This window comes from Ostreococcus lucimarinus, chromosome 6, assembly GCF_000092065.1.
Source record: "Ostreococcus lucimarinus CCE9901 chromosome 6, complete sequence".
Classification (NCBI taxonomy): domain Eukaryota; kingdom Viridiplantae; phylum Chlorophyta; class Mamiellophyceae; order Mamiellales; family Bathycoccaceae; genus Ostreococcus; species Ostreococcus sp. 'lucimarinus'.
The window spans coordinates 634,405-657,730 of record NC_009360.1 but is presented as its reverse complement, the minus strand read 5'-3'; the positions used below and the strand labels follow the sequence as shown (position 1 = coordinate 657,730).

Genomic DNA, 23,326 nt, shown 5'->3' with positions numbered 1-23,326 from the left:
CGAGCGCGCGCTCGGACGGACGCGCGACGGAGGCGCGATGGAGGGCGGGGAGGACAGCGGGACGCACGCGAGCGGGGGGGCGTCGCGAGGGCAAGCGGAGATTTACCTGCCGAACTATCGCATCGGGAAGACGCTCGGGATCGGGTCGTTCGGGAAGGTGAAAGTGGCGGAACACGTGCTGACGGGACACAAGGTGGCGATCAAGATTTTGAATCGGAAGAAGATCAAGGCGATCGACATGGAGGAAAAGGTGCGACGGGAGATTAAGATTTTGCGGCTGTTCATGCATCCGCACATCATTCGGTTGTACGAGATATTGGAGACGCCGCACGACATCTTTTTGGTGATGGAGTACGTGAAGTCGGGCGAGTTGTTCGATTACATCGTGGAGAAGGGACGATTGGGGGAAAACGAGGCGAGGCATTTCTTTCAACAAATCATATCGGGGGTGGAGTATTGCCATCGGAATATGGTCGTGCATCGCGACTTGAAGCCGGAAAACTTGTTGCTGGATTCGCGGAATAACGTCAAGATTGCGGATTTCGGGTTGTCGAACGTCATGCGGGACGGTCACTTTTTGAAGACGTCGTGCGGGAGTCCCAACTACGCCGCGCCAGAGGTGATTAGCGGCAAGCTGTACAGCGGCCCCGAGGTGGACGTGTGGAGTTGCGGGGTGATTTTGTACGCGCTTCTGTGTGGATCGTTGCCTTTCGACGATGAAAGCATCCCAAACTTGTTTAAAAAGATCAAGGGTGGGGTATATAGCTTACCAAGCCATCTGAGCCCGGGGGCGCGAGACTTAATATCGCGCATGCTCTTCGTAGACCCGCTCAAGCGAATCACCATGGCGGAGATTCGTCACCATCAGTGGTTCGTCGTGCATCTACCGCGCTATCTCGTGGTACCGCCGCAAACGCAGATATCGCAAACATCCAATCTCGATGGGGAGACTTTGGATATGGTGATCAACTTAGGCTTTGAGCGCGAACCGTTGATTGACGCTCTAAGGCATCAAATCCGTAACAAGGCGACGGTGACGTATTACTTGCTACTGGACAATAGGCGAAACATATACGGTGGGTACTTAGGCGCCGAATACGACGATGCAGAGATCATGGCGGAACACAACAACATGCGACACGGCGTCGCGTCTGCACTAGGCGTGCGACGACCGAGTCAAGTGCACGCGCACATGATGCAACAGCGTCTCGTCGCCGAGCAGCGTTGGATGCTTGGAACGGCTTCAAAGATGGGCGCACTAGACGTTTTCAACGAGTTGATTCGCGTATTACGCGTGATGGACGTGTCTTGGAAGAAGAACGGACCGTATAACATGAAGTGCATGTGCGTTCTCCACTGCCACGGCGACGCTATGGACAACGACATGGCGGACGGTGACGTCGCGGCGGGCGATCAAGACGCGATGGACGAAGACCTCGGCGTCACGACACCACCAATGAGCGAAGACGGTCGCTCAACCATGCGCCCAGGTCGACAGCGTGAGCCTACGGTGTTGAAGTTTGAACTCCAAGTGTACAAGATGCCAAACGATAGGCTAATGGTGGATTTCCAGCGCGTGGATGGAGGTGTGATGATTTCGCTCGATATCGCCGCAAAGCTCATGAAATTGCTCGAATTGCATTAGTGCGTGTAAAAGATCAACAATGTCAGTAGATTTCTCGTCCCATCTCTCATTTCATGGTATTACATTATTCCGAATCTTCGGCGCACGCGATCGCCGCAAACGCGGCGTCGTAAAGATGTTCGAGCTTGAACTCTGCTAAGTATCGTCGAGCCGCCGCATCCGATCGAAACGTCTCGAAACAGAAGCGTCTCAGAGCGTGTGATGTCGAGGTCCCTCTCCACACGCGAGTGCACTTGTTCTTCTTCGCGTCGTCGGCGTCCATTTCGTCGTTATCATCGTTCAGCTTGGCGTTCCAATCGATTCGGCGCATCATGAGTTTGTCGTAACGGCGAACGGCTTTCGCCGTTCCCTCGACGATCACAATCGTGAATGCTTCAGCGATTAAACCGACGCCTGCGTGTGATCGAATTTCTTCTGGTCAGTCATCAGTCGCGCGCGGCCCCGCGACGTCGTCAGCGTTCTCACAACAGAGCGTCTCAGGGATAGCGTTTGTCTCGATCAAAGCCCGGAGGCTCTGAGGCTTTCAGTACTAGTAATGGTTTCGCGAATTCATCAAAGACGAAATATCGATGTCGAGTGAAGTTACGAACGTGAAACGTACCCGTCAAGTGATTCTCTTGCGCGTTCACGTCAACCTTGAACTTATTCTTTGTGTTGGACATGTCTTCGACGCGGTACACGTGCATGTGTACCTCGCCCGCCGCATCGTTCCCTAGCAACTTGCGCATCTTCTTCTCACGTCGTTCCGCCGGCGTGAGCATGCGCGCTAAATTTCTATCTTGGTGAGCTTGCTCGCGCTCAGCCATCTGCTCTCGCACTTCCTTCTCCATAGCTGTGGGATCGAGCACGGCTTCGTCCTTCAACACGCGCATCAAATTGGAGATTTTCACCTTTGGTTTCGGGGGCTCAATCAACCCTTGCCTGATCATCTCTTGCTTTTCCTTTTCTCGTGCGACGCGACGCTGCGTGCGCAGTTTCTTCTGCTCCGCTTTAGTGAGCATCAGAGGTTGCGGCGCCGGCGCAGGCGCGTTCAGAGGCGGTTTGATCGGCACGGGGTGCTCGACGTACACGTTAAACTTGTCCATATTCACGTTCCATTTTCCACCCGTGACGTCGTCGTACGTCCCGTTACGCAAAATATCCCGGTCCCACCATTCGACGTCGGGTATTTCATCCAAAGGCGCTAACGGCCTCGCCGCGCTCGCACCCTTCGCCGCCGAAGGGCGCTCGCCTACCGGAACCAAGTTGGGATCCATCGTCGCCTCCTTTTCCAACTTTTCCATGCGTTCGGCGTGTTTGCGCTCGCGCTCAGATCGCTCCTTCATCCTTTCCGCCTTTTCGTCGCCGAATTGCATGCGAAGCCTGTGCATGTCGGCTTCTTTCTGAAACTTACCGTCCTCGACGAACTGCAAACGAAAACGCGCGCAAAACGAGGTCAGTCGGCGAAAAGCCGAGAAAAACGTTTCTCGTCGAAACCAAAAAAATGTGGTTCGGATGGTAAGGAGATGACGCCCACTATGATAAGAGCGCCCCGCCAGCTGTCCAATCCGCTATTTACTATCGCAAGCATAAAAATTGCAACGTGACATGAGAAGGTCTCGCGACAGAGTGTAACTTGCTTTCGTGGAAAATGTACCGACGCAGCGTAACCCTCCTGAGTGGAAACCTCAGAGGAGTATTAGAGCGCCAGCCTTTCAATTTTGCAATCTTGTAGTCTCCAAGGGGCATGTCGTGAGATTACCACGGAGCTTTGAAAGATGCAATGACGAAGAAAAAATCACGAGGCGGTTGGAAATCGCGTCGATTCAAACGCACCTGTAAAGCCGAACGCTTTTTCCGAGTCTTTCCCGCGAAAGCCCGCATTCTGGGATCGTCAAAATCCGCCCCGGCCTGACTCGCGATCTCCGCTTGCGCTTCCGCCTGCGCCTGCGCGAAAGCGTTCGCGCGTTGCTGCTTCAAATTCACGCTCAGCGTCGACGTCTCGATAACCTTGTTCACCACCAATTCGCCGCGTTCGTCAATCTCTCGACCTTGCGCGTCGAGTCGCAGCGCCATCGGACGCGCGCTCGGACGCGACCCCGCAGCCGCCTTCGCTTTCTCGTCCGCCACCTTCTTCGCCTTGAGCTTCGCCGCGAGTTCTTTCTGCTTCAACAACGCCTGCTTTTGCTTCAACAGCGCCGCCTTGTCCAAACCGCCCGCCGCCTTGGGTTTCGCCACCACCGCCTCCGGTTTCGCCTCCCCCGCCCCCTCCGCACCGTCGCCATCCTCCCACCGCCTTCGTTTCGTCGCTCGCGTCGCCGTCGTCCCCCCGTCGCCGTCGCCGTCGCCGTCGCCGTCGCCGTCGCCGCCGCCGTCGCCGTCGCCGTCGCCGTCGCGCGCCGCCCCCCCCTCCCGCGCCCGCTTCGTCCCTCCCTCCGAACCGCCCGCGCTCTCGAGCAACCGCGCCGCCAGCGTCGCCTTGACCCCGTCCGTGGCCATCCCTCGCGCGCGCAGCGCGTCCCGCAGCGCGCGCACCGTCATCCCGTCCACGCGCGCCCGGTCCGACGCCGCCGTCCCTCGCGCGCCGTCGCCGTCGCGCGCGCTCGCGCGCGCCGTCGACCGATCGGTCGACCGCGACCGCGACCGCGACCGCGACGCGCGCATGCCGTCGTCGCGGTCCGTCGCGGTGTGCGCGCGCGGTCGTCGACGCCGCGCGCGGCGACCGACGCGTTGGACGCGCAAACAGTGCGAACGCAGAATACGACCACGTCAAGCGTCATGCATAGCGTTAACGTACGCAGAATACGTTACGTATGCGTAAACAGTACATACGACCACGTCAAGCGTCATTCATAGCGTAAACGTACGCAGAATACGTTACGTATGCGTAAACAGTGAAAACTAGAGATTTGGACGATTATCCGATTCGATTCGCGACGCCGCGGCGATCGCGCGCGCACACGCGCGCGCGCACGGCTCGCGAACGACATGTCCCTCGCGGCGGCGACGATCCCGAGCGCGCCCGCGCGGCGACGCGACGCGACGACGCGACGCGCGACGCGCGATGCGCGACGCGGGAAGGCGACGATCGCGCGACGCGCGACGACGCGACGCGACGACGGCGACGCGCGAAGCGACGACGACGACGACGCGAAGCGACGGTCGACGGCGATGGCGGCGACGGCGGTGGCGGTGAGCGCGATCGTGGGGATGACGGACGTCGCGGAGGCGTACGAGGCGAAGCGAGCGTCGACGGTGAACGGGAGAGGGACGCCGTACGAACGGACGACGAAGCGGCGAGCGACGACGACGACGGCGAAGTCGACGGCGTCGCGCGTCGCGCCGAAGGTCAAGGCGGGGAAGAAGGAATTTAAGGCGAAAACGACGAGCGGGGGGGCGCGAAAGGGCGTGAGGAAGGTGCGCGCGCGAACGGCGACCAAGGCGACGGCGACGGCGGTGCCGGCGACGAAGCGTCCGGTGAAGCGCGTCGCGTCGAAGGCGGCGCCCGGTAAGGCGACGCCGACGACGAAGCGCGCGGTGAAGCGCGTGGCGTCTAAGACCGCGCCCGCGGTCAAGGCGGCGGCGACGACGAAGCGTCCGGTGAAGCGCGTCGTGTCTAAGCGCACCGTGAAGGGTGTGGCGGCGGCGACGACGAAGCGTCCGGTGAAGCGCGTCGTGTCTAAGCGCACCGTGAAGGGTGTGGCGGCGCCGCCGACGAAGCGTCCGGTGAAGCGCGTGGCGTCTAAGGCTGCGCCAGCGCCGGCAGCCACGGCAGCGCCGACGACGAAGCGTCCGGTCAAGCGTGTCGCTTCCAAGGCCACCGCGCCGGTGGCTGAAGCGCCTGCCGTCGCGGAAATGCCGACGAAGTCCGCGGATAAGCCATCCGCGGCGAAGCGCGAAGCCGCCAAGGAGGCTCGCGAAGCGGAATTGGCCAAGATCAAGGCGGCGCGCGACGCGGAAGCGGAGAAGGCTGCCGCCGCCGCGCAAAAGGCTGCCACCGAACGCGCAGAAGCTGCCGCCAAAGCTAAGGCTGCGAACGCGGCCAAGCTTGAAGCCGCGAAGAAGGCGCGTCTTGCGAAGAAGGCGCCGGTAAAGGCGGAGAAGCCCGTCGTCGTCGAACCCGTCGTCGAAGCTCCGGTTGTTCAAGCTCCGGTCATCCAAGCGCCGAAGAAGACCCCGGGCGCCATCAAGCAAGCTGAGAAGGCTGCTGCGGCCTCCAAGCTTGCGGCTAAAAAGCAAGCCGAACGCAAGGCTGCCGCCGACGCGCGAGCGAAGCTCATCGCGGAGAAATCGGAATCGAGCAGAAAGCGCGTCAGCGCAGCGACGTCGAGCGCCGATAAGCAAGTGGCCGCCAGAAAGGCTGCGCAAGCTGCCAGAGCGAACGCCGCTAAGGCCGCCGCTACCGAAAAAGTTGCCGCCCGAGCCGCCGCCAAGGCGAAGATGGAAGCGGCGATGACCAACGACAAGGCCACTCGCGCCGCCGCCGCCAAGGCGCAAGCCGCGGAACGCGAAGCGCTTCGCGCCGAGCAAGCCGCGGAAAGAGAAGTTGCCGCCGCAGAGAAGGCCGTCGAAGCCGCCGTGCCGAAGGTTGAAGCCGCCGCGCCGAAGCCCGCCGCGCCGAAGCCCGCAGCTTCCAAGCCCGCCGCTTCCAAGCCCGCCGCGAAGAAGGTTGACGCCAAGGCTGCCGCCGCCGCGAAGAAGAAGGCTCTCGCGGACAAGAAGGCTAAAGAAGTCAAGGCCAAGACTGCGAAGGCGCGCGCGGACGCCACTGCGCGCAACAACAGCAGCAAGAGCCTTGACTTCGTCGGCGCCACGTTCAGTGACGTCGCCGCCGTAAGCTTGGCCACCGCCGTCGCGCTCGCGTTGGCCGTGCCGGGCGTCAGAGATTCGCTCCTCGAGGGCGACCTTGAAGGTGCGGCGGATGGAGTTTTCGAGACGATTGATGGTATCGACAACTTTAACGTAAAGGCTGCCACCGTCGGTGCTGTCGTGGCTACCGACGCCGTCGCGCACTTGCCCGTTCTCGGCTCGCTCGTGCCGGGTCCGCTCGAATTCATCGGCACCCTGACCGCCGTCTTGCTCTTGGAGCGTTACCTCCTCGTCGGCGAAGACGATATCGCGGACGACATCGAAGATCTCGCCGCCAACTTGCCGCGCGAGTTGCCAGGCGATGTCGGCGAAGTCATCGATCAACTGGCCCCGATCGGTAAGACCGCCTCCAAGACGGTGTCTGCGGTGCAAGACGTCGACATTTCCGAAGTGACCGACACGCTCAAGGAGGTCCCGGAATGGTTCGGTGACAGCGAAAACCCCGTGGTCGACATCGCGGGCCCGGCCACCGCCCTCGCGGGCACGTACGTGCTCGGCAACGTCGCCCGCTGGCCGCTCGTCGCCATCGCGGCGCCGCGATTGTTAGAGCTTCTCGGCGCCGGCGTGTTGGTTTACTCGTTCCAACGCTACGGCACCTCGGACGCCAACCTCAAGGATGACCTCGAGTCCGTCGTCGACGAGTCCAAGCGCGTCGTCAAAAAGTTCCTCTGATCATCCAATAATCGAATGAAAGCGGCTTCGCGGCATTATTCTTTGTAAAGAGCACACGAGCGAGCTCGCGCGACGACTTTACTCCCGTCCCGCGCGCTATCCACTTCGCCACTCCGCGGCGCGATGGCGTCCATCGCGTCCGCGTCCGCGCGCGTCCGCCCGCGCGGGCGCGACTTCGCGCGCCATCACTCGTCCGCGCGCGCGCATCCGCGTCCGCGTCCGCCTCGCGCGTCCAGCGCGTCGCGTCGTCGCCGCGACGCACGGCGACCGACCACCATCGCGCGCGCGCAATCGGTCGTCGACGCCCTCGCCGCGGTCGACGCGTGGTCCGTGACGAGCGCGAGCGGCACCGCGCTGCGATTCATCCCGCCCGGGATCGAGACGCAGCTGTTTCAAGTCGGACTCGCGCCGTACCTGGCGTACCTGTGGTTTCTGCGGGACGCGCGCGCGACGCCGCGAGCGTCAAACTTCGGCGCGCGATTCTTGTTGTTGTTCGTCGCGGCGACGATACCGGCGGGAATCGTGGCCAAGATGCGGTATGGAGATATATTAGCCAACGTAGACGCGCTGCACGGGAGCTCGGAATCGCTGTTGACGGTGTCGAACGCGTTGTTCGCGTACGGGTTCGGCGCGGCGGCGGGGCGCGGGGACGACGGGGAGAAAGACGAGGATGGTGAGGAGCGCGCGACGACGCCGGCGTACGTCGTGCTGGGGGTTTTGTTTTTAACGTGCGCGGCGAGCACGCTCGCGATCGGGGCGGTCGCGCCGTCGATCGTGGATGGTGAGTTGCTGGCGAGCGAGCCGGGCAACGCGCTGAGTTTGCCGACGTGGGCGGTGCACGTCTCGAGCGTCACCGAATGGGCGTTAGCGATGAAATACGTCGCCGGGCACGCGGATAGGACCGGAAACGCGAGTTGGCGGAACCTCACGGTGGCCATGTCTCCGTTTCTGGCGTCTGGTATAACGGCGTGCACGTTTCATGCGTTTTACAATCCCGCGTCCATCAACGCGCTCGTGCCTTTGCAGGCGCTGTTGACGTTGATGGGTAACACAGGGTGCGCGGTAGCGGCGTACACGATAGCGACAAACGAAAAAGACGGCGCCGATAGCGAGACGCCCGTTTTAGAGGGTGCGGCGCCGATCGAAGACGGATTAGGATTCGCGCTCAAGTTGGCGTTGTGGACGTCGCTCGCGAGCACCGCTGTCAAGTACGGCGAACTCGCCTCGCCTTTCGGAGCGTTCTTCGCTGAACCGTCGTATGGTAAAGCGCTCGGCATGATAGCTCTACCCAGCGTCGTGTGGACGTACTACGCGCTCAACTCTGGGGCGAACGCGCCGAAACTGACGATGCAAGACGTAAAATCGTTCGGCGTCGCCGGCACCGTTTCCTACGTCATCATCGAACTCGCATTTTGGGCCGTCGCCGCCCCCGTGGCGTTCACGTGGTACAAAGTCGCAGAGGGCACGTGGCTCGATCTTTCCGATCCCACCGACAAGGCCAAGCTATTCGGCGCCGGCGCCGTCTTCATCAACGTCGTGCGTCTCTTCGTGCCGCTTCGCTTAGCCGCCGCGCTCGCGCTCGCCCCGGTCGTCGCCAAATTCGTCGCCGACAACGACGACGATTAAATCGATTAGCTCATTAGTTCACATTACATCGGCGCGCGTCTCACACCATCACCCCGTCCTTCGCCTTCGCGTTCGCCTTCGCCGCGCGTCCCTCGTCCGCGCTCTCCTCCGCCCGCGTCGTCCTCCCGAACGGTCTCCATCGCTCCAAGTACCGCACCCTCGCCTCGTACGTCGCCCTCGCGCGCCGTTCGCGCTCGAGTTCGTCTCGCAGCGCGTCGACCGCGTCGTCGTGCGCGCGCTTGTCCATCAACAACCGCGCGCTCAGCGCGAGCGCGAGCGCGGCGACGACCGCCGCGCGCGCGTTCGGCGACGTCGTCGTCGTCGCCGCGCTCGCCGCGCGCGCCGCGCCGCGTCGCGCGTCCATCGCGTCGCGCGCGACGCGATGGCACCGCGACGATGTGCCGTCACTGCACCGCGCGCGCGCTCGCGCGCGCGACGCGACGCGATCGACCGTCGGCGCGGCGCGGCGCGCGCGACGACGTCGGTCGCGCGATGGCGCGCGAGCGCGCGCGCGAGAGCGCGACGCGCGCGCGCGATGACGACGTCCTCGCGCGGGACGACGACGGAGGCTGGGCGCCGGTGAAACGGCGCGACGCGGCGGCGACGACGCGCGAGGGCGCGGTGGCGACGATGTTCGAGCGCGCGCCGCGCGCGCCCGTGGTGCTCGTGCTCGTCGGACCGAGCGGGGCGGGAAAGTCGACGTTTTCGGCGCGGTTGCCGCGCGAGCGGTGGACGACGGCGAACCAAGACACGGTGTCGAACGGGAAGCGTGGGACGAGGCAACAGTGCGTGCGAGTGGCGAAACGAGCGCTGGAGGAGGGTAAGCACGTGGTGATCGATCGGTGCGGGCTGAGTCGGCAGCAGAGAGCGGATTTCGTGGCGCTCGCGCGCGAGGCGCGGCCGCCGTGCGAGCTGCGAGCGGTTTGGTTTAATCAGCCGGTGTCGGTGTATCAGCAGCGCGTGCGGATGCGGACGAATCATCCGGGAGGCGTGCAGGGGGAGAGCTCGGTGCGCGTGGTGCAGTTGCAGATGCGTGGGAAGGATAACGCGCCGCCGACGAAGGAGGAAGGATTTCGAATAGTGCGGCGATGTCGATTTCAAGACGACGTGGATGCCGCGTGCGCGGCTTTCTGCGCGCTTCCCGCGGCCGAGACGGCGGTCGAGTTTCCGAAGAAATCTAAACCGGAGCGAACCCTCGATTCGGTGCGCGAACCGTCGGTGGTTGAAGACGCCGTCGCGGACGCCGCGACGTGAAATCAGCGAAGCCGCGCGCGCGCGCGGCGATTAGTTTATAGACTAGCGTTCGTTGAAACGACGACAAAATTGATGACGAATTACATTATTTCGCGTCCGTTTCCTTTCGATCGGCGCTCTCTAGAGCAAATCCTTCAATAAGAACGCGATGCCGCCGAGACCGATGACGGTGGACGCGACGGTGATCAAGGGCGTGGATAAGCCCCCACCCTTCGCGCGTCCCGTCTCGACGTCGTACGGCGCGAACCGACTCTTCGGCGCGTTGCACTGCGGGCAAATATAGCTCTTCGGTTGCTCGCTAAACGCCGTCGGCAGCGTGTACACGTACCCGCAATCCACGCAAATGTGCGACGCTCTTTCCTTTTGCGCCGCCGTCAACTTGCGGCCAAACTTCGGCGGCGCCGGTCGCTTCGGCAACCGCTTCACGTCAAAGTCCGCCCCTTGACCGCCTCGCACGACGACAAAATCAACCGTGTTCGGGCACGCCGAGATCGCGCTTCGCGAGAACGCCAGCGCGTCCGCCGGCCACAGCTCGTCGCCGAAAAACGACGAGTGGTACTTGACGATGTCCCCCGCCTTCAGCCCCGCCTTCGACGCGTTCCCCTTGCACTGCGCGATCTGCACCCCCGGTCGACCGTCGCCGCGCTCCTTCAGCGTCAATCCCAGCGGCTTATCGACGCTCGCGCTGATCTCTTGCGCGCGGACGACGAGCGCGCCGCGTCGCGTCGTCGCGCGTCGCGTCGTCGCGTTTCGCGCGAGCGGCGCGCGCGCGCCCGCGGCGCTCGCGGCGTGGCGTTGGGCGAGCATGGCGCGCGCGGTGGTCGTTCGCGCGGTCGAGCGCGGCGTTCGTCGGCGCGCGTCGCGTCGGCGTGTGGCGCGCGTCGCCGTCGCCGTCGCCGTCGGATAACGATGGCGCTGACGTCAGTCTTTATCTTCGCGCCGCGTTAGGGTTTCGAGTGATGGCGGTTCGTCGCGTTCGTATACGACGCGCGCCGCAGACCGCGACGCGCGCCGCCCGACGACGCTCGACGCGCGCGCGCGCGCCGCATGCTCCCGGGACGCGCGCTGTTCGGCCGCGCGTCGCGCGGCGGCGGGATCGGCCCGCCGCTCGTCGCCGCGTGCGTGGGCGTCGCGAGCGGGTTTTACATTTTTAACGAACCGCTGAAGCGACGCGCGGCGGCGCGGACGCTCGAGCGCGCGCGCGATGACGAAGCGAACGCGCGCGAGAGACGATGAAGACGACGGGACGCGCGACGGCGCGACGGCGAGGACGCGGAGGGGCGGGAAATTGCGAGTGCTGGAGATGTACTGCGGCGTCGGCGTCATGCACGCGGCGCTGCGACGCGCGCGAGGCGACGAAGCGGAGGTGTGCGGCGCGTACGACGTGAATCCGAACGCGTGCGACGCGTACGCGATGAATTATGGGACGCGACCGTCGCAGAAGAGCTTGGTGAGCGTGGCGATGGAGACGCTGGTGAAGACGAAGGCGGAGGCGTGGGCGATGTCGCCGCCGTGTCAACCGTTCACGCGCGCGGGGTTAAAGTTGGACGTCGACGATGGGCGCGCGGAGAGCTTCATGCGGTTGGTGGACGAGATGGTGAAGATGGATGCGAGCGCGCGGCCGAAGTACGTGTTCGTCGAGAACGTGGTGGGATTCGAGACGAGTCGCATGCGAGACGCGCTGCGAGACGCGCTCTCCGCGTCGGCGTTCCACGCGCAAGAGTTCATACTCACACCGACCATGTTCGGCGTGCCTTACAGTCGGCCGAGATATTTCATGCTCGCCCGTTCGACGCGCGCGTTTGAGGACGGCGTGGACGAGATACGACGCTCGCCTCCGCCGAGCAAGCTGTCGCATCGCAGGGAGTGGATTCCGGATTTCGACGACGTCAGGGACGCCGACGTCGTCGTCGCGCCGCTCTCGAGGTTTCTGGATCGTGCAACCGATGATATTTGGCGCGCGAACGCGGTCAAGCAGGATGACGTGGATCGCGCCAAGGGTAGCATAGACATAGTCACCGCTGAAGACACGACGTGCAACTGCTTCACAAAGAGTTACTACAAATACGTCAAAGGCACGGGATCCGTCGTGGCAAATCAAAGCGTCGACAAGGCTACGTGGGACGGGCGCATGGGCGATGGCGCGAGCGACGTACGTTTAAGATATTTTACCGTCGATGAGGTCGCACGGTTGCACTCACTTCCGAATGATTTCGCGTGGCCGTCGAACTTGACCACTCGTCAAAAGTACACGCTTTTGGGCAACTCGATGAGCGTGGCGTGCGTCGCGCCCCTGCTCGACTATCTCTTCGCTGATTAGAGGACACGGTGGTGTCAAACATGCAACTAGTCGTATAATGTACAAATGATTCATATATCACACTCGCCGACGTCGCCAAAGCTTCTTATGAGGCGTCACGATGGGCGACTGCGCGGTTTCTTCGCCGTCGGTCGGGGCGTCGCCCGTCGACGTCTTACTCGTATCTTTACTCGTATCTTCGCCCGTGCGTCCGGAGTTCGTGCGCGTGGGCGAAGGCGGCGGACTATATCGACCGCGACTGCGCGTGCTTTGACCACCGTCATCGATCATGGTAGGGAACTTGACAACTTTTTTCGTTGTTAGCTTTTGCCCGAGACCGCCGCCGGTGACTTCGTCCTCGACGTCCGCTAGCTTCATCGAGTGCTGCGCATCGGAGACGACTTCGCTCGCGGAAGGTTCGCTCACCGACATTGCTTTACGCAAATTACTGTCGTGCACGTTCATGCCCGTTCGCGCCGCTTTGGTCTCTGCCCACATCTCGCGAACGAGTTGCGTCAAAAAGTCGCAGGCGTCGTTCGCAGAGCCAGACAGGATGCTCGTGTGCCCTTTCGCCGCGGCGAGTGTCTTCGGGTCTTCGCTCACTAAAAACACAGCCCGACACATAGATACGTGACGCGAAGCTATTTTGACCGCATCGCGCACCGCTTGCGGTGGATCTTCCACGGGCTGGTGCGACGCTTCCTCCCACGTAATACCCATCACTCTCGCGCCTCTTCCAGCTCGATCGCCAGCGTGCTTGTACGCGTGCAAGGCCTTGATCATAGTCTCAATCTTCCACGCCTTCTCCGTGTTAGTTTGCATCGTACGTAGCTTGGTCATCATGAGCTTCTGGATCGTGCTGTTGGCGACTTTAATAGCCCACGGCCAAGGTGGATTCTCGCGATTCCCGTCTTGTCCGTAGTGAAATATGCCTTTCGCCGCGGCAGCGGCAGCGCTTGCCGCGGCAGCTTGCGCGAGTAGGCGTACAACTCGATGTAAAGCGTCTTCGTCATTCGTCAACGCACTATCGTCCATGACAACCAGGACACCTTCGGGGAAAACCTCTGCGGTTTCAAGTCGCGGATCAAGCCTGCGCTTGTACTCCAAGCAAAGTTCCAGATGGCGCAAGCCGAGCGCAAACCGAGTGTGCCTGGTTCTAATGAAATCTGAAACGTGCACTGGAAACTGAGGCGCGGATAAGAGCTGCAAAAATGGCGGGTGAACGACGATCAAGTCGACTTCTTCTGGCTTTGCGTCGCTCACGTACACGGCGCCCTCGTCGGCGAGTGACTTGATCAAGAAAACCACATGCGGGTGATTGACTTCGAATCCTAGGAGCATATAACGCAAGCCAGTGAGAGGAATGCACGGTACGCGTTGTTCGGGCGAGATGACTTGCGCGATCGCTGCCGCGCTCGTCGGAATCTCGTGTTGACCCTCCATCGGAACTCTGTCTTCTTCGCCTTCAGACGAGCTCGGCGACGCCGTCGGCGACGTCGCTGTGCGTTTCAGTTTGGCAAATTCGCGCCCGGATGAGTCGTCAGAGTTTTCGCCATCAGACCCAGATCCAGACGATGGGCCGGCGATAGACTTACGTTTACGCCGCGCGAGCGGCGGCGAAAGCCAGTCGTCTAGTTCGTCATCGCCGCCAATCTTGATCGTCACTCTATCTATCTCAGATGTGCCCGACGTTAACTCGCTCGTTTCTTCGCTCACAACCGGAGTCACGGTGCCCATACCCTCGCGTTCGACTCCACTCGTCATCTCGTGCGCCGAACTCAAAGATTTCTCTTCGTCCGTTGTCTCCGCGGCTGGGTGTACACCCGAGAGTTCCTCGGGCATACGCACGCCCTCCTGCTCTTCCGCCGCGTGCCCGAGACCCATGTTGTTCGTTTCGTCAATCGCCGGTTCTTTCGGCGGCGGTACCCAACCCCGAAGGATCCCACGCGTCGGTTTCAAGTCTGGCGTGGGCACCGAAGCCGGCGGCTGCGGCGCGACGAGCGGAACGATGCTTTGAATGATCGCCCACAACGGCTTTGGTTTCTTCGACTCATCCGTCTTACGTTTCGTGCTCCCACTCGTCGGCCCCACGGCATCGCGCACGATATCTGGCAAGCCCGTGTCGGAAACGATAAAGACGACGTAACCATCCGGAAGGTCCATGCGCGCCGCCGCTGGCACGGGTTCTCCGCCCTCGGCGTCCTTCGCCGCATCATCTCTGCAATCCGTCAACGTAGCGTGTATCTGATGAAACGGCGTCACGTGATGCGCTGAGAGTGGATACAGTCGCAACAACGCTATGGGATCCCAAACATCCGGCCAATCATCGTCCCCGGGCGCCACGCACTCGGCGTGCACTATTTCTGGCAGCGCGTTCCCCGCCGCGCTCGCCCGCGCGAATCCCTCGCCCCGCGCCGTCCCTGGAATATTCGCCCCCGTAGGTGGCGCTTGCGCCACTAACTGGCATGTGATCGTCCTCGACTGCACTAAATTACTTAAATCATCGATCGTTTGACTCGTCCGTCCCGCCAGTCTCGTCGACGTCGAAGGCACTCGCTCTTCCCCATCAGACACATCCGCATCGCTCGCCTGCGCCGAGCTCGCTCCTATGTATTCTAGATTTCCGCTTCCAAACGTCGATTTCATCGCCGTGCCGACGGTTTCGTCCACTGTTTCGTTCGGTCGCGTCTCGTTCGCCAGCGGTCGACCTCGTCGACTCATCGACAGCGACCCCGTCCACACAGACTTCGTCGAGTCATCCCTCGACTCGCGTCCGACGCGTTCGCGCGCGATGTAATGATCACCACCGCGCTCGTTCCGTCGCGTGACCCACTCGGCGTTGCTCAAGATGCTCGTCAGGCGTTCGCTCGCGCGTTCGGAGGATGGAATCATGGCGCGAACGATTCACGTCGTTCGACGCGCGCGACGCGTTCGTGCGCGTCAGGACGCGCGGAGAACGCGCGCGCGATAGATATCGAGCGTTCGCGCGGCGCGCGGACGAAACACGGGCGATCGCGGCGCGCGCGGTTGTGAAGACTCGAACGAGGCGCCGCGGCGACGCCACGCGCGGAGACGAGCGGCGCGAAACGGGCCGATGCGCGACGCGATGGCGCGGGACTATTTACGAATGGCTATTTAACACACAGTGAATACTCGGGTAAGCCGCGTGGGGTGGTCTTGTACGCGACGGTGTTGAGACAGTGACGCATCGAGTGTTGGGTCACGACGTACGTCTTCGCGTACAGAGGCCGACCGGGCTGGACGATGAATTTGACGTGGCTCGCGGCGATGGCGAGCATGGGAAGCAATCCCGAGCCGTCGGGTTTGCGCAATTCACGCTTATCCGCGGCCGTGCGGCGCTTGACGACACACGGACGACGTAGTACGGAGAATGCGTTTGCCGCGTCGGTAGGCGGTCTGCCTTTGGCACATAGAGCGCCGGTGAAGTTTTGCCACCACGCGTCATCGGCTAAGCCCTCGCTGACGAGCGTACCGAGCCTAGGCATGATGTTCTTGTTCTTACCGTGGACGGTACCGACGGTGATTTCGACGCCCACGCGCGAGCCTATGATGGAGGGCGCGTTATCCGTCGGCGCTCGAGAGAGAACGTCGACTTGCAGGACGGATCCGACGCCGCCGTCGTCCAAGAAATAATCGTCGATGCGATCGAACTCGTCGAAGTCTCCGTCCCAATGCAAAATCTCGAGGAACTGCACCATTTGACGAGTCTTCTCGCTCCTGTACCCGTCGTCATCATCTTCATCGCCCTCCTTCGTCGCTTCTTTGTCGTGGCGATTGAAATGAATCAACAACCGCACGCTGTCAATTTTGCCATCATCTTTTGCCGCGACTGAACGACTGAACATTATCCCTGCCGCCCAGATAGAAGTGTCAAACCCTTCTCCCGTCACCAAATCGATCACACGCTGCACGTTGTCATACAACCTCGGCGGCACGCGCGCTTCGATGGCTTTAAAGTATTCGCGCAACGCCGGGACGTACTCGTCGTGACGCCCCGTGTTCTCCGGCAAGTGCTCCAGAAACACGCTCGCCGTCGGATCGATCTCCCCCTTGCTCATATCAAACTCCATGTACTCACTCAACCAATACGGATGTCGCCCATCCTCGTATTCCTCGCTCAACCTTCGCCACCATCGCCGATGTCTTGCGAACGCGCTCGACCGTTCCAATCCCATGCACCACGCATCACCGCCTCCTCGTCCCGCCGCCGCGTCGCACATCGCCAACCTCCGCAGATTTCCATTCTTCGCGCTCGCGTGATAATCCATCCGCAGGCTCACGTCCAGGTGCTTCACCGTCGGTAAATCGTTAAACTCGTGCAGCACGTTCGCGTTGCCGTCGTCCCCCGCCAGCGCCCAATCGAGCGACGAGAGAAACCGTCCCGCCGCGTCCCACGCCTCGGTCGGCGCGCACGCGTGCAGATATCGACGCGCGTGGTTATTATACCGTATCAGCGACGTCACGTCGGCGCTCCCGGTGCGCCAATCGTCGTCGTCGAACGTCGATGCGCGCATGTAATCCATCGTCGTCGCGCGCGCGGCGTCGTCGATGGCGCGCGCGCGCGCGAACGTGGCGCACGCGAAGCACGCGAAGCACGCGTAGAGCCGCGCCGCCGCGCGTGGGTGACGCATCGCGCGCGCGCGCGGCGCAGTGCGGTGCGTAACTGAATGGTGAATTTACAGCAGGCGGCGTCGGTTACGCGGCGACGGCGAAGGCGGAGTCGAGCGCGCCAGCGGTGCCGGAAACGACGCACGCGGTGCCGATGGCTAATATCGCGTAGTTGATGAGTTTCTCGGCGTCGTCGATGTCGTCGTCGAACATGCGGAGATAGCACAGCGATGGAAACAGTACAGAGACGGTGAGCGTCAACACGCTGCCGATGAGCGACATGCCGACGCCAAAAAATGGAAGCTTGACGGCGATACCGAGCGCAGTGACGCCGAGCGTGGTACGAACAAGCCGAGAGATGAATGCATCTTTGCTGGACTCCTTGACGCGGAGCTTGAGTTTTTCTTCGGCGCCCTTGGCGACGGGATCCAAAGTCAGCGCGAATTTCGCCAACGGGTTCACAGTAATCAACGCGAACGCGAGTGTGGCGAGCGATCCCGCTGGAAGGTTCAGGGTGACTTGATCAGCAACGTTGTCGCCATATAAGCAGTATCCCGCAACGCCGAGCGCGAGACAGTTCAAGGCCACGATGGCGTAAGAATTGTCGAGCATCTCCTCGTACTCTTCCGGCTTCTCCATGCTCGCGTAAATCGCGGGAAACACCGCGTGACCGGCGAACACGAAAGCCAAAAGGCCAAAGCTCACGGGAAACGTAGAGTAATGTATCATCGCCGTCTCGGCTGCCGCCCGAGGCAACTCTCCGGTCGATATGACTTGGCTAAATAATTCGTACAGCATCACGCCGGTGACGCTCACCGAAGCGCACAAGCCGAGCGCGCCGACGTACGACAGGCTGGATAAATCTAACAGCCACGTCGTTGGCACCATCGCGAGCGCCGCGCATGCGGAAAAGAGTTCCTCTTTACCTTGCATGTGGAAAAGCTTCGCCAGATGATCGCCCTCGAGAATGAAAAACAAGCCTGCGGTGCCAATCAGCTCCGTGTACAAGACGAACGTGATGAAATTCCGCCCGTTCACCCCGAACGCGGCCTCTCCGATGTCCTCGTACGACATCAACGCCCGACGAGGCGATCGCATCGCCCGAAACCGCGCGTCGTCGTAGTCCACATCCGCGCAAAATTCATCGCCGCACACTCCGGTGTTCATCGCGAGCTCCGCCGCGTTTCTCACGTCGACCGACCGTTCATTCGCCGGCAGGCTCCCTCGCCGCTGACACTTGATCAAAATCTTCCCCGTATAATTCGTCACCACCCCCAAAGTCATCAGCACCCCCAATCCGCTCCATCCCGCCTCGCGCAGCGCGTACGGCACGCTCAGCGTCCCCACGCCGAGCAAGATATTCACCGCGTTCGCGCGCGCCTGCGCCGTCGTGCTCGTCCCGACCTCTCGCGTCGCGTCCGCGTCGTCCCACGTTCGCGCGCCGCGCCCCGCGCCCCGCGGTCGTTCGCGCGCGTCGACGACCGCGCGCGTCTTCGGTCGTCGTCGCGATGGCGTCTTCGGTCGCCGTCGCGCGTCGCGTTCGCGCGCGTCGCGCGCGGGTCGCGTCGGCGCCGCGCGTCCGAGTCGCGCGCGCGCCGCGGACGTCGCGCGCGCGGCGGGCGCGCGCGGCGTCGCGCGCGCGCGCATCGCGCGACGGCGAGTGCCGTCGCCTCGCGACGTCGACGCGCGCGAAACGACGGTTCGCGCGCGCGCGCGATATGGGCGTGCGTGTACACACAATACGTACACTGGTGTACATTCGTGGTATATATGTCTTCACTGTTTGTACATACGTTTGTACACGCGCCGAATGTCCGACTCTCAGACGCGATTTCAAATTCGATTCGCGTCGCGTCGCACACGACGACGCATGAATCCGCCGTTCGAGGCGTTCGCGTACGACGCGCGCGACGCGATCGATGAACGCGATGCCGCTGCCGTCCGTCGTCGTGTCGACGGTTCAGCGCGCGCGAAGACGTGGACGAGCGACGACGAAGACGCAGACGATGACGCGCGGTCGAGCGCGTCGGAACCGAGCGACGACGACGACGACGACGACGACGACGACGACGACGACGCGAGCGATGCGAGCGAAACGTCGGACGAATCGTTATCGTCGCTCGATGGCGATGACGTCGCGGAGGACGTCCGAGGACGACCGCGACGGGCGACGGCGCGCGCGGCGCGCGGCGCGTTCAAGGAGGTGGACTCGGACGACGACGACGAATTGATGACGAGCGCGAGCGAGGACGACGACGCGGACGCGGGCGGTGAAGACGACGACGAGATCGATCGGGACGTGGTGGAAAAAATAGTGTACTGTCGCGCGATGAAAGACGGAGATGGAACGGTGACGTCGACGTTGGAATTTTGCGTGAAGTGGGAAGGCGTGAGCCATAGACGATGCTCGTGGGAAATCGAGGAGACGCTCCAGCGGGAGGCGCCGCACAAGCTGAAGACGTTTCTGCGCAAGCATCACGGCGTCGAGGCGCAGGACGCGCCGTATCCGGCGATGTATGACGTCATCGATCGCGTCATCGCGCACAGAGACGGCGAATCGGAGGGTTCGGTGGAGTATTTGGTCAAGTGGTGCGGGCTCGGGTACGCGGCGGCGACGTGGGAAGCGAGCGAAAGTTTAGCGACTCCGGTGGACGAGGCGCAGGTGGCGCGGTATTGGCGATTTTCCAAGCCAGAATTTTTCGAACGCACGGAAATGCCACACGGCAAGCCGGTGCCACCGGAGTTTCAGAACAACATGGCGCTGCGCGAGTACCAAGTGACGAGCTTCGAGTGGATGGTGAATAATTATTGCCGCGGACGCAACGTCATTTTGGGCGACGAGATGGGTTTGGGAAAGACGGCGCAGTGTATCTCGGTGATTGAGTACGTGCGCAAGAACCTCATCCGTCGACGACAACCCGTGTGCGTCGTGGCCCCGCTCACCACGCTCGGACACTGGAAGCGCGAAATGGAAAAGTGGACCGACATGAACGCCGTCGTGTACGACGGCTCGGCGGCGGATCGCGAGATGTGCGCCGAGCACGAGTTCTTCATACCGGGGACGCGAAGGGTGAAGTTTGACGTCATGTTGGTGAGTTTTGAGAACGTGCGTCGGAACACGGAATTGTTCGAGCAGTTTTCTTGGGCGATGTGCGTCGTCGACGAGGCGCACAAACTCAAAGACGTCAACTCGCAGACGACGCTGTCGGTGACCGCGCTTCGATATGATTGGTTGCTTTTACTCACCGGAACGCCGATCCAGAATAATATTAAAGAACTCTACGGCATGCTGCACATTCTAGATCCTCGACAGTTTCATTCGTGGGAGGATTTCCAAGACGAGTTTTGTGACGAATCCGGCGACGTCGACGCCGAGCAAGTCATGCGTCTGCGCGAACTTTTGAAGCCTCGCATGTTGCGACGAATGAAGGAGGATGTGGAAAAGATCCCGGCGAAGGAAGAAGTTGTGGTCTGGGTAGAGCTCACGGCGCAGCAGCGAGGGTACTACCGCGCACTGTATGAGAACCAAATTCACGTCTTGTTGGAAGGATCCAAGGTGAAGAGCGTCCCGCAGCTTCGCAACTTGTCCATGGAGCTTCGCAAGGTGTGCAATCATCCATTCTTGTGCGACGGGTTGGAAGAAGACTACACGAATAAACGGTTGGCGGCGTGTGCGGAAAAGGGTGATCAACCGCCCAACGCGCTGCAGTTGCTCGTCGAGGGAAGCGGGAAGATGGGCTTGCTCGCCAAGCTTCTGGCCAAGCTCAAACGCGACGGACACAAGGTGTTGATTTTCTCGCAATTCACCATGGTTCTCGACCTTATTCAGGATTTCATGAACGCATCCGGTCATGAAACCGAACGTTTAGATGGTAACACGTCCGCGGAAAATCGCCAGGCGGGCATCGATCGATTCAACACTCCGGGCGCGGGATTCGCGTACTTGCTCTCGACTCGGGCGGGCGGCATGGGCATCACGCTCACGTCCGCGGATACCGCCATCATCTTCGATTCTGATTGGAATCCGCAGAATGACTTGCAAGCTATGGCGCGCTGTCATCGTATCGGTCAAACCAAAGAAGTGAAGGTGTATCGGTTCATCACCAAGGACACGTACGAGCAGTCGTTGTTTGAGACGGCTTCGAGAAAGTACGGTCTTGACGAGGCGATCCTGGGCGGCGGCGGCGACGATGAGTACGGCGGTGGCGAGGGGCGTCAATCTAAGAAGACGGCTAAAGAACAAGCGCAGAGAATAAACGAGTTGCTCAAATTCGGTGTTCACGGTGCCCTGAAGGACGGTTCAGGTGAAGAGGCGAACGCGTTCGAGGCGGAGGACATCGACGAGATTCTCGCGCGTCGCGCCGAGCACCGAGAGGTTGGTCCGCGCGTCGGTAACTCGTTCTCCGTGGCCACATTCGGCGCTGAGGCAGGTGATGACGTAGATGACGAAACGTTCTGGGCCGAGGCGTTCGGGAGCACCGCGATTCAAGCGGCGAAAGACAAGGCGGCTGAGCAAGTCGTGGACAAGCGTTTCGCCGTCGAAGGTCCGCGCAAGCGGCGCAAGGTCAACTACAAAGAAAGTGTTGCGCTCATACAAAACGCCGAAGCGCCTCCTCACGGTCGAAAGTCGTCGCGCGAGACGTACAACCAGCGCCGAGCCGAATCCAAGCGTCAGCGCGAGGAGGACAAGAAGCTCAGACACGAAGATCGTGAGGCGCGCCGAAAGGAGCGCGCGGCGGAGAAGGAGCGCGCGAGAGAGGAAGCGAAGCTAAACTGGTTGACGTACGAAGTTGAGCAAACTATCGATGCTGTCGTCGCTTTCGGCGCACCAGATGGGAACGTTTTTCGCGCCGTCACGTATGGGACCCTGGACGTGGACAAGCCGTTCGAGCAGAAGATGGAGGTAGCGAACGCGATTCTGGCCATGTTCGCCGCCATCGAAGCCGCTCGAGGGAAGTCGACGAGCGACGGCGTTTCGACGGTACAAACGCGCGCGAGTGATGTGCAAGACGGCGACAAGGACGATGATGGCGACAAGGATGATGACAAAGATGGCGACGAGGGCGAAGATACCGAGGAGACGAAAGCCGCCGTGTTTTCGGCTTTGGAGCGAGTCGTCGTTCCCGAACGAGCGACCAACGCGCTCGTGAGTCGCGTGTTGTGGACGAAGATGCTCCGCGCCATGCCGCGCCGCGCCAAACTGATGCGACAGCGCGCGGCGCTGGCGAAACTCGTGCAAGTAGACGAAGAACTGATCGACGTCGAGGGCGCGGATTCGGCGCAAACGGCCTTGAAGACTGGGTTGCCAAAGGAAAAGGCGGAGTTTAATGTTCCAACTCTCGGGCACAAAGCGACCGTCCCAGCGTCGTGGTGGACGACGGAGGATGACGCCGATCTTCTTCGCGGTTCTTTACGCTACGGCTACACGCCGGGGTACACGCCGGCGCTCGAGAAGCAGCTCGAGTGCGTGCGTAACGATCGATCGTTACGATTCGCCGCGAGAACCGGCGTGTACGACGACGGCGAGTACCGCGAGGTGGTGGATTGGCCGCCATTGTCGACGCTCAAAACGCGTCTCGCGCGATTGTTACAAGCTCTTCTGCGCCCGCCGAAGAAACCGTCCAAGGCTGAAATTCTCGCCGCACAAAAGAAAGCCGCAACCGAGGCGCGCCTGAAGCGCGACATGGAGGCGCTCCGAATGTGGCAGACAAAGCAAGCGCAACGTCGACGCTCGACTAGCCCGAAATCGAAGACGTCAACGCCTCGAAAGCGCAGTCCGCTGAAACAAGTCAACAGACAACAGGCGTCGCTGCACGCCTTTTTCACCGCTCCCGCGCCTCGATCGACGTAGCAGATACATTTTATAAAAGATTGGTTAATAACTGTGTATGATACGTGTGCGTAATTACAACGAGTCCCGTCCTCGCGCGCGGGCGTATTACATTCGGGTGGGTGTGTTGGTAACGGTGTAAAGATTATTCAGGTGCGACCGAAGAGCGCGGGGCGCGGTAAAGGAGAAGCCGCCGCGCGGTCGACGTGTGGCGAGGTATTGATTCTCTGTGCGATCGGTAGAGATGATTGACGCGACGATTAATCCTCGCCTTCGCCAAAGCCTTCCCATTCGCCGTCTTCGCTGTCGCTCACTTCTTCGCCGCGCGCGCGACGCTTCGCCTTGAGCTTGGCCTTTTTCTTCGCCTCCTTGCTGTTCTTGTCAACCTTTTTCTTGACTTCGACGACGTTGCCCAAAGCGTCGGTGAACTCTTCGAGCGCGGCGGCGGCGGTGACGTCCTTCTTGGCAGCCTTGGCCATCCATTCCGCGTCGCCCTTGCAGTTGCATCGCGCGATGCCGTCGT

The 23,326-nt window shown here is 61.6% G+C and overlaps 11 protein-coding genes across 11 annotated transcripts; 7 read left to right on the top strand and 4 right to left on the bottom strand.

Moving 5' to 3' along the window:
* Positions 1 to 37: 37 nt before the first annotated feature.
* Positions 38 to 1,645, top strand: OSTLU_12650 (predicted protein; the record flags this gene model as incomplete). The annotated part of the gene is made up of 2 exons (XM_001418504.1): positions 38 to 1,469; positions 1,491 to 1,645. The coding sequence occupies 2 exons, from the start codon at positions 38 to 40 to the stop codon at positions 1,643 to 1,645; spliced, it is 1,587 nt and encodes a 528-aa protein (XP_001418541.1).
* A 100-nt stretch (positions 1,646 to 1,745) lies between these two features.
* On the bottom strand, positions 1,746 to 3,718 carry OSTLU_2670 (predicted protein; the record flags this gene model as incomplete). Its single annotated transcript, XM_001418258.1, has 3 exons — positions 1,746 to 2,038; positions 2,247 to 3,051; positions 3,461 to 3,718. Coding segments are annotated over 3 exons (1,356 nt in total), but the record flags the coding sequence as incomplete, so codon positions are not given.
* Positions 3,719 to 4,795: 1,077 nt separating this feature from the next.
* On the top strand, positions 4,796 to 7,206 carry OSTLU_32310 (predicted protein; the record flags this gene model as incomplete). Its single annotated transcript, XM_001418503.1, has 1 exon — positions 4,796 to 7,206. The coding sequence occupies one exon, from the start codon at positions 4,796 to 4,798 to the stop codon at positions 7,163 to 7,165; it is 2,370 nt and encodes a 789-aa protein (XP_001418540.1). The 3' UTR covers positions 7,166 to 7,206.
* Positions 7,207 to 7,552: 346 nt separating this feature from the next.
* OSTLU_9589 (predicted protein) lies at positions 7,553 to 7,801 on the top strand (the record flags this gene model as incomplete). Its single annotated transcript, XM_001418502.1, has 1 exon — positions 7,553 to 7,801. A coding segment is annotated over one exon (249 nt), but the record flags the coding sequence as incomplete, so codon positions are not given.
* Positions 7,802 to 7,972: 171 nt separating this feature from the next.
* Positions 7,973 to 8,245, top strand: OSTLU_9544 (predicted protein; the record flags this gene model as incomplete). The annotated part of the gene is made up of 1 exon (XM_001418501.1): positions 7,973 to 8,245. A coding segment is annotated over one exon (273 nt), but the record flags the coding sequence as incomplete, so codon positions are not given.
* Positions 8,246 to 9,421: 1,176 nt separating this feature from the next.
* Positions 9,422 to 10,045, top strand: OSTLU_32308 (predicted protein; the record flags this gene model as incomplete). Its single annotated transcript, XM_001418500.1, has 1 exon — positions 9,422 to 10,045. One exon carries the CDS (start codon positions 9,422 to 9,424, stop codon positions 10,043 to 10,045), a length of 624 nt encoding a protein of 207 aa, XP_001418537.1.
* Positions 10,046 to 10,180: 135 nt separating this feature from the next.
* OSTLU_6977 (predicted protein) lies at positions 10,181 to 10,744 on the bottom strand (the record flags this gene model as incomplete). The annotated part of the gene is made up of 1 exon (XM_001418257.1): positions 10,181 to 10,744. A coding segment is annotated over one exon (564 nt), but the record flags the coding sequence as incomplete, so codon positions are not given.
* Positions 10,745 to 11,249: 505 nt separating this feature from the next.
* On the top strand, positions 11,250 to 12,365 carry DMT3501 (predicted protein; the record flags this gene model as incomplete). The annotated part of the gene is made up of 1 exon (XM_001418499.1): positions 11,250 to 12,365. One exon carries the CDS (start codon positions 11,250 to 11,252, stop codon positions 12,363 to 12,365), a length of 1,116 nt encoding a protein of 371 aa, XP_001418536.1.
* Positions 12,366 to 12,422: 57 nt separating this feature from the next.
* OSTLU_94568 (predicted protein) lies at positions 12,423 to 16,585 on the bottom strand (the record flags this gene model as incomplete). The annotated part of the gene is made up of 4 exons (XM_001418256.1): positions 12,423 to 15,210; positions 15,576 to 15,765; positions 15,868 to 16,215; positions 16,270 to 16,585. 4 exons carry the CDS (start codon positions 16,583 to 16,585, stop codon positions 12,423 to 12,425), a joined length of 3,642 nt encoding a protein of 1,213 aa, XP_001418293.1.
* Positions 16,586 to 17,052: 467 nt separating this feature from the next.
* OSTLU_45915 (AAAP family transporter: amino acid) lies at positions 17,053 to 18,624 on the bottom strand. Its single transcript, XM_001418255.1, has 2 exons — positions 18,171 to 18,624; positions 17,053 to 18,035 (listed from the first exon to the last, which is right to left on the bottom strand). The coding sequence occupies exons 1-2, from the start codon at positions 18,618 to 18,620 to the stop codon at positions 17,061 to 17,063; spliced, it is 1,425 nt and encodes a 474-aa protein (XP_001418292.1). The 5' UTR covers positions 18,621 to 18,624; the 3' UTR covers positions 17,053 to 17,060.
* A 219-nt stretch (positions 18,625 to 18,843) lies between these two features.
* On the top strand, positions 18,844 to 22,824 carry CHR3507 (predicted protein; the record flags this gene model as incomplete). Its single annotated transcript, XM_001418498.1, has 1 exon — positions 18,844 to 22,824. One exon carries the CDS (start codon positions 18,844 to 18,846, stop codon positions 22,822 to 22,824), a length of 3,981 nt encoding a protein of 1,326 aa, XP_001418535.1.
* Positions 22,825 to 23,326: the final 502 nt, after the last annotated feature.

Coding starts and splice junctions, on each gene's coding strand:
- OSTLU_45915 (XM_001418255.1), bottom strand. CDS start 18,620: ATGCGCGCGCGCGCGACGCCGCGCGCGCCCGCCGCGCGCGCGACGTCC. Junction 18,036..18,170: donor TGCCGGCGAATGAACGGTCG/GTCGACGTGAGA, acceptor ATGTCGTACGAG/GACATCGGAGAGGCCGCGTT.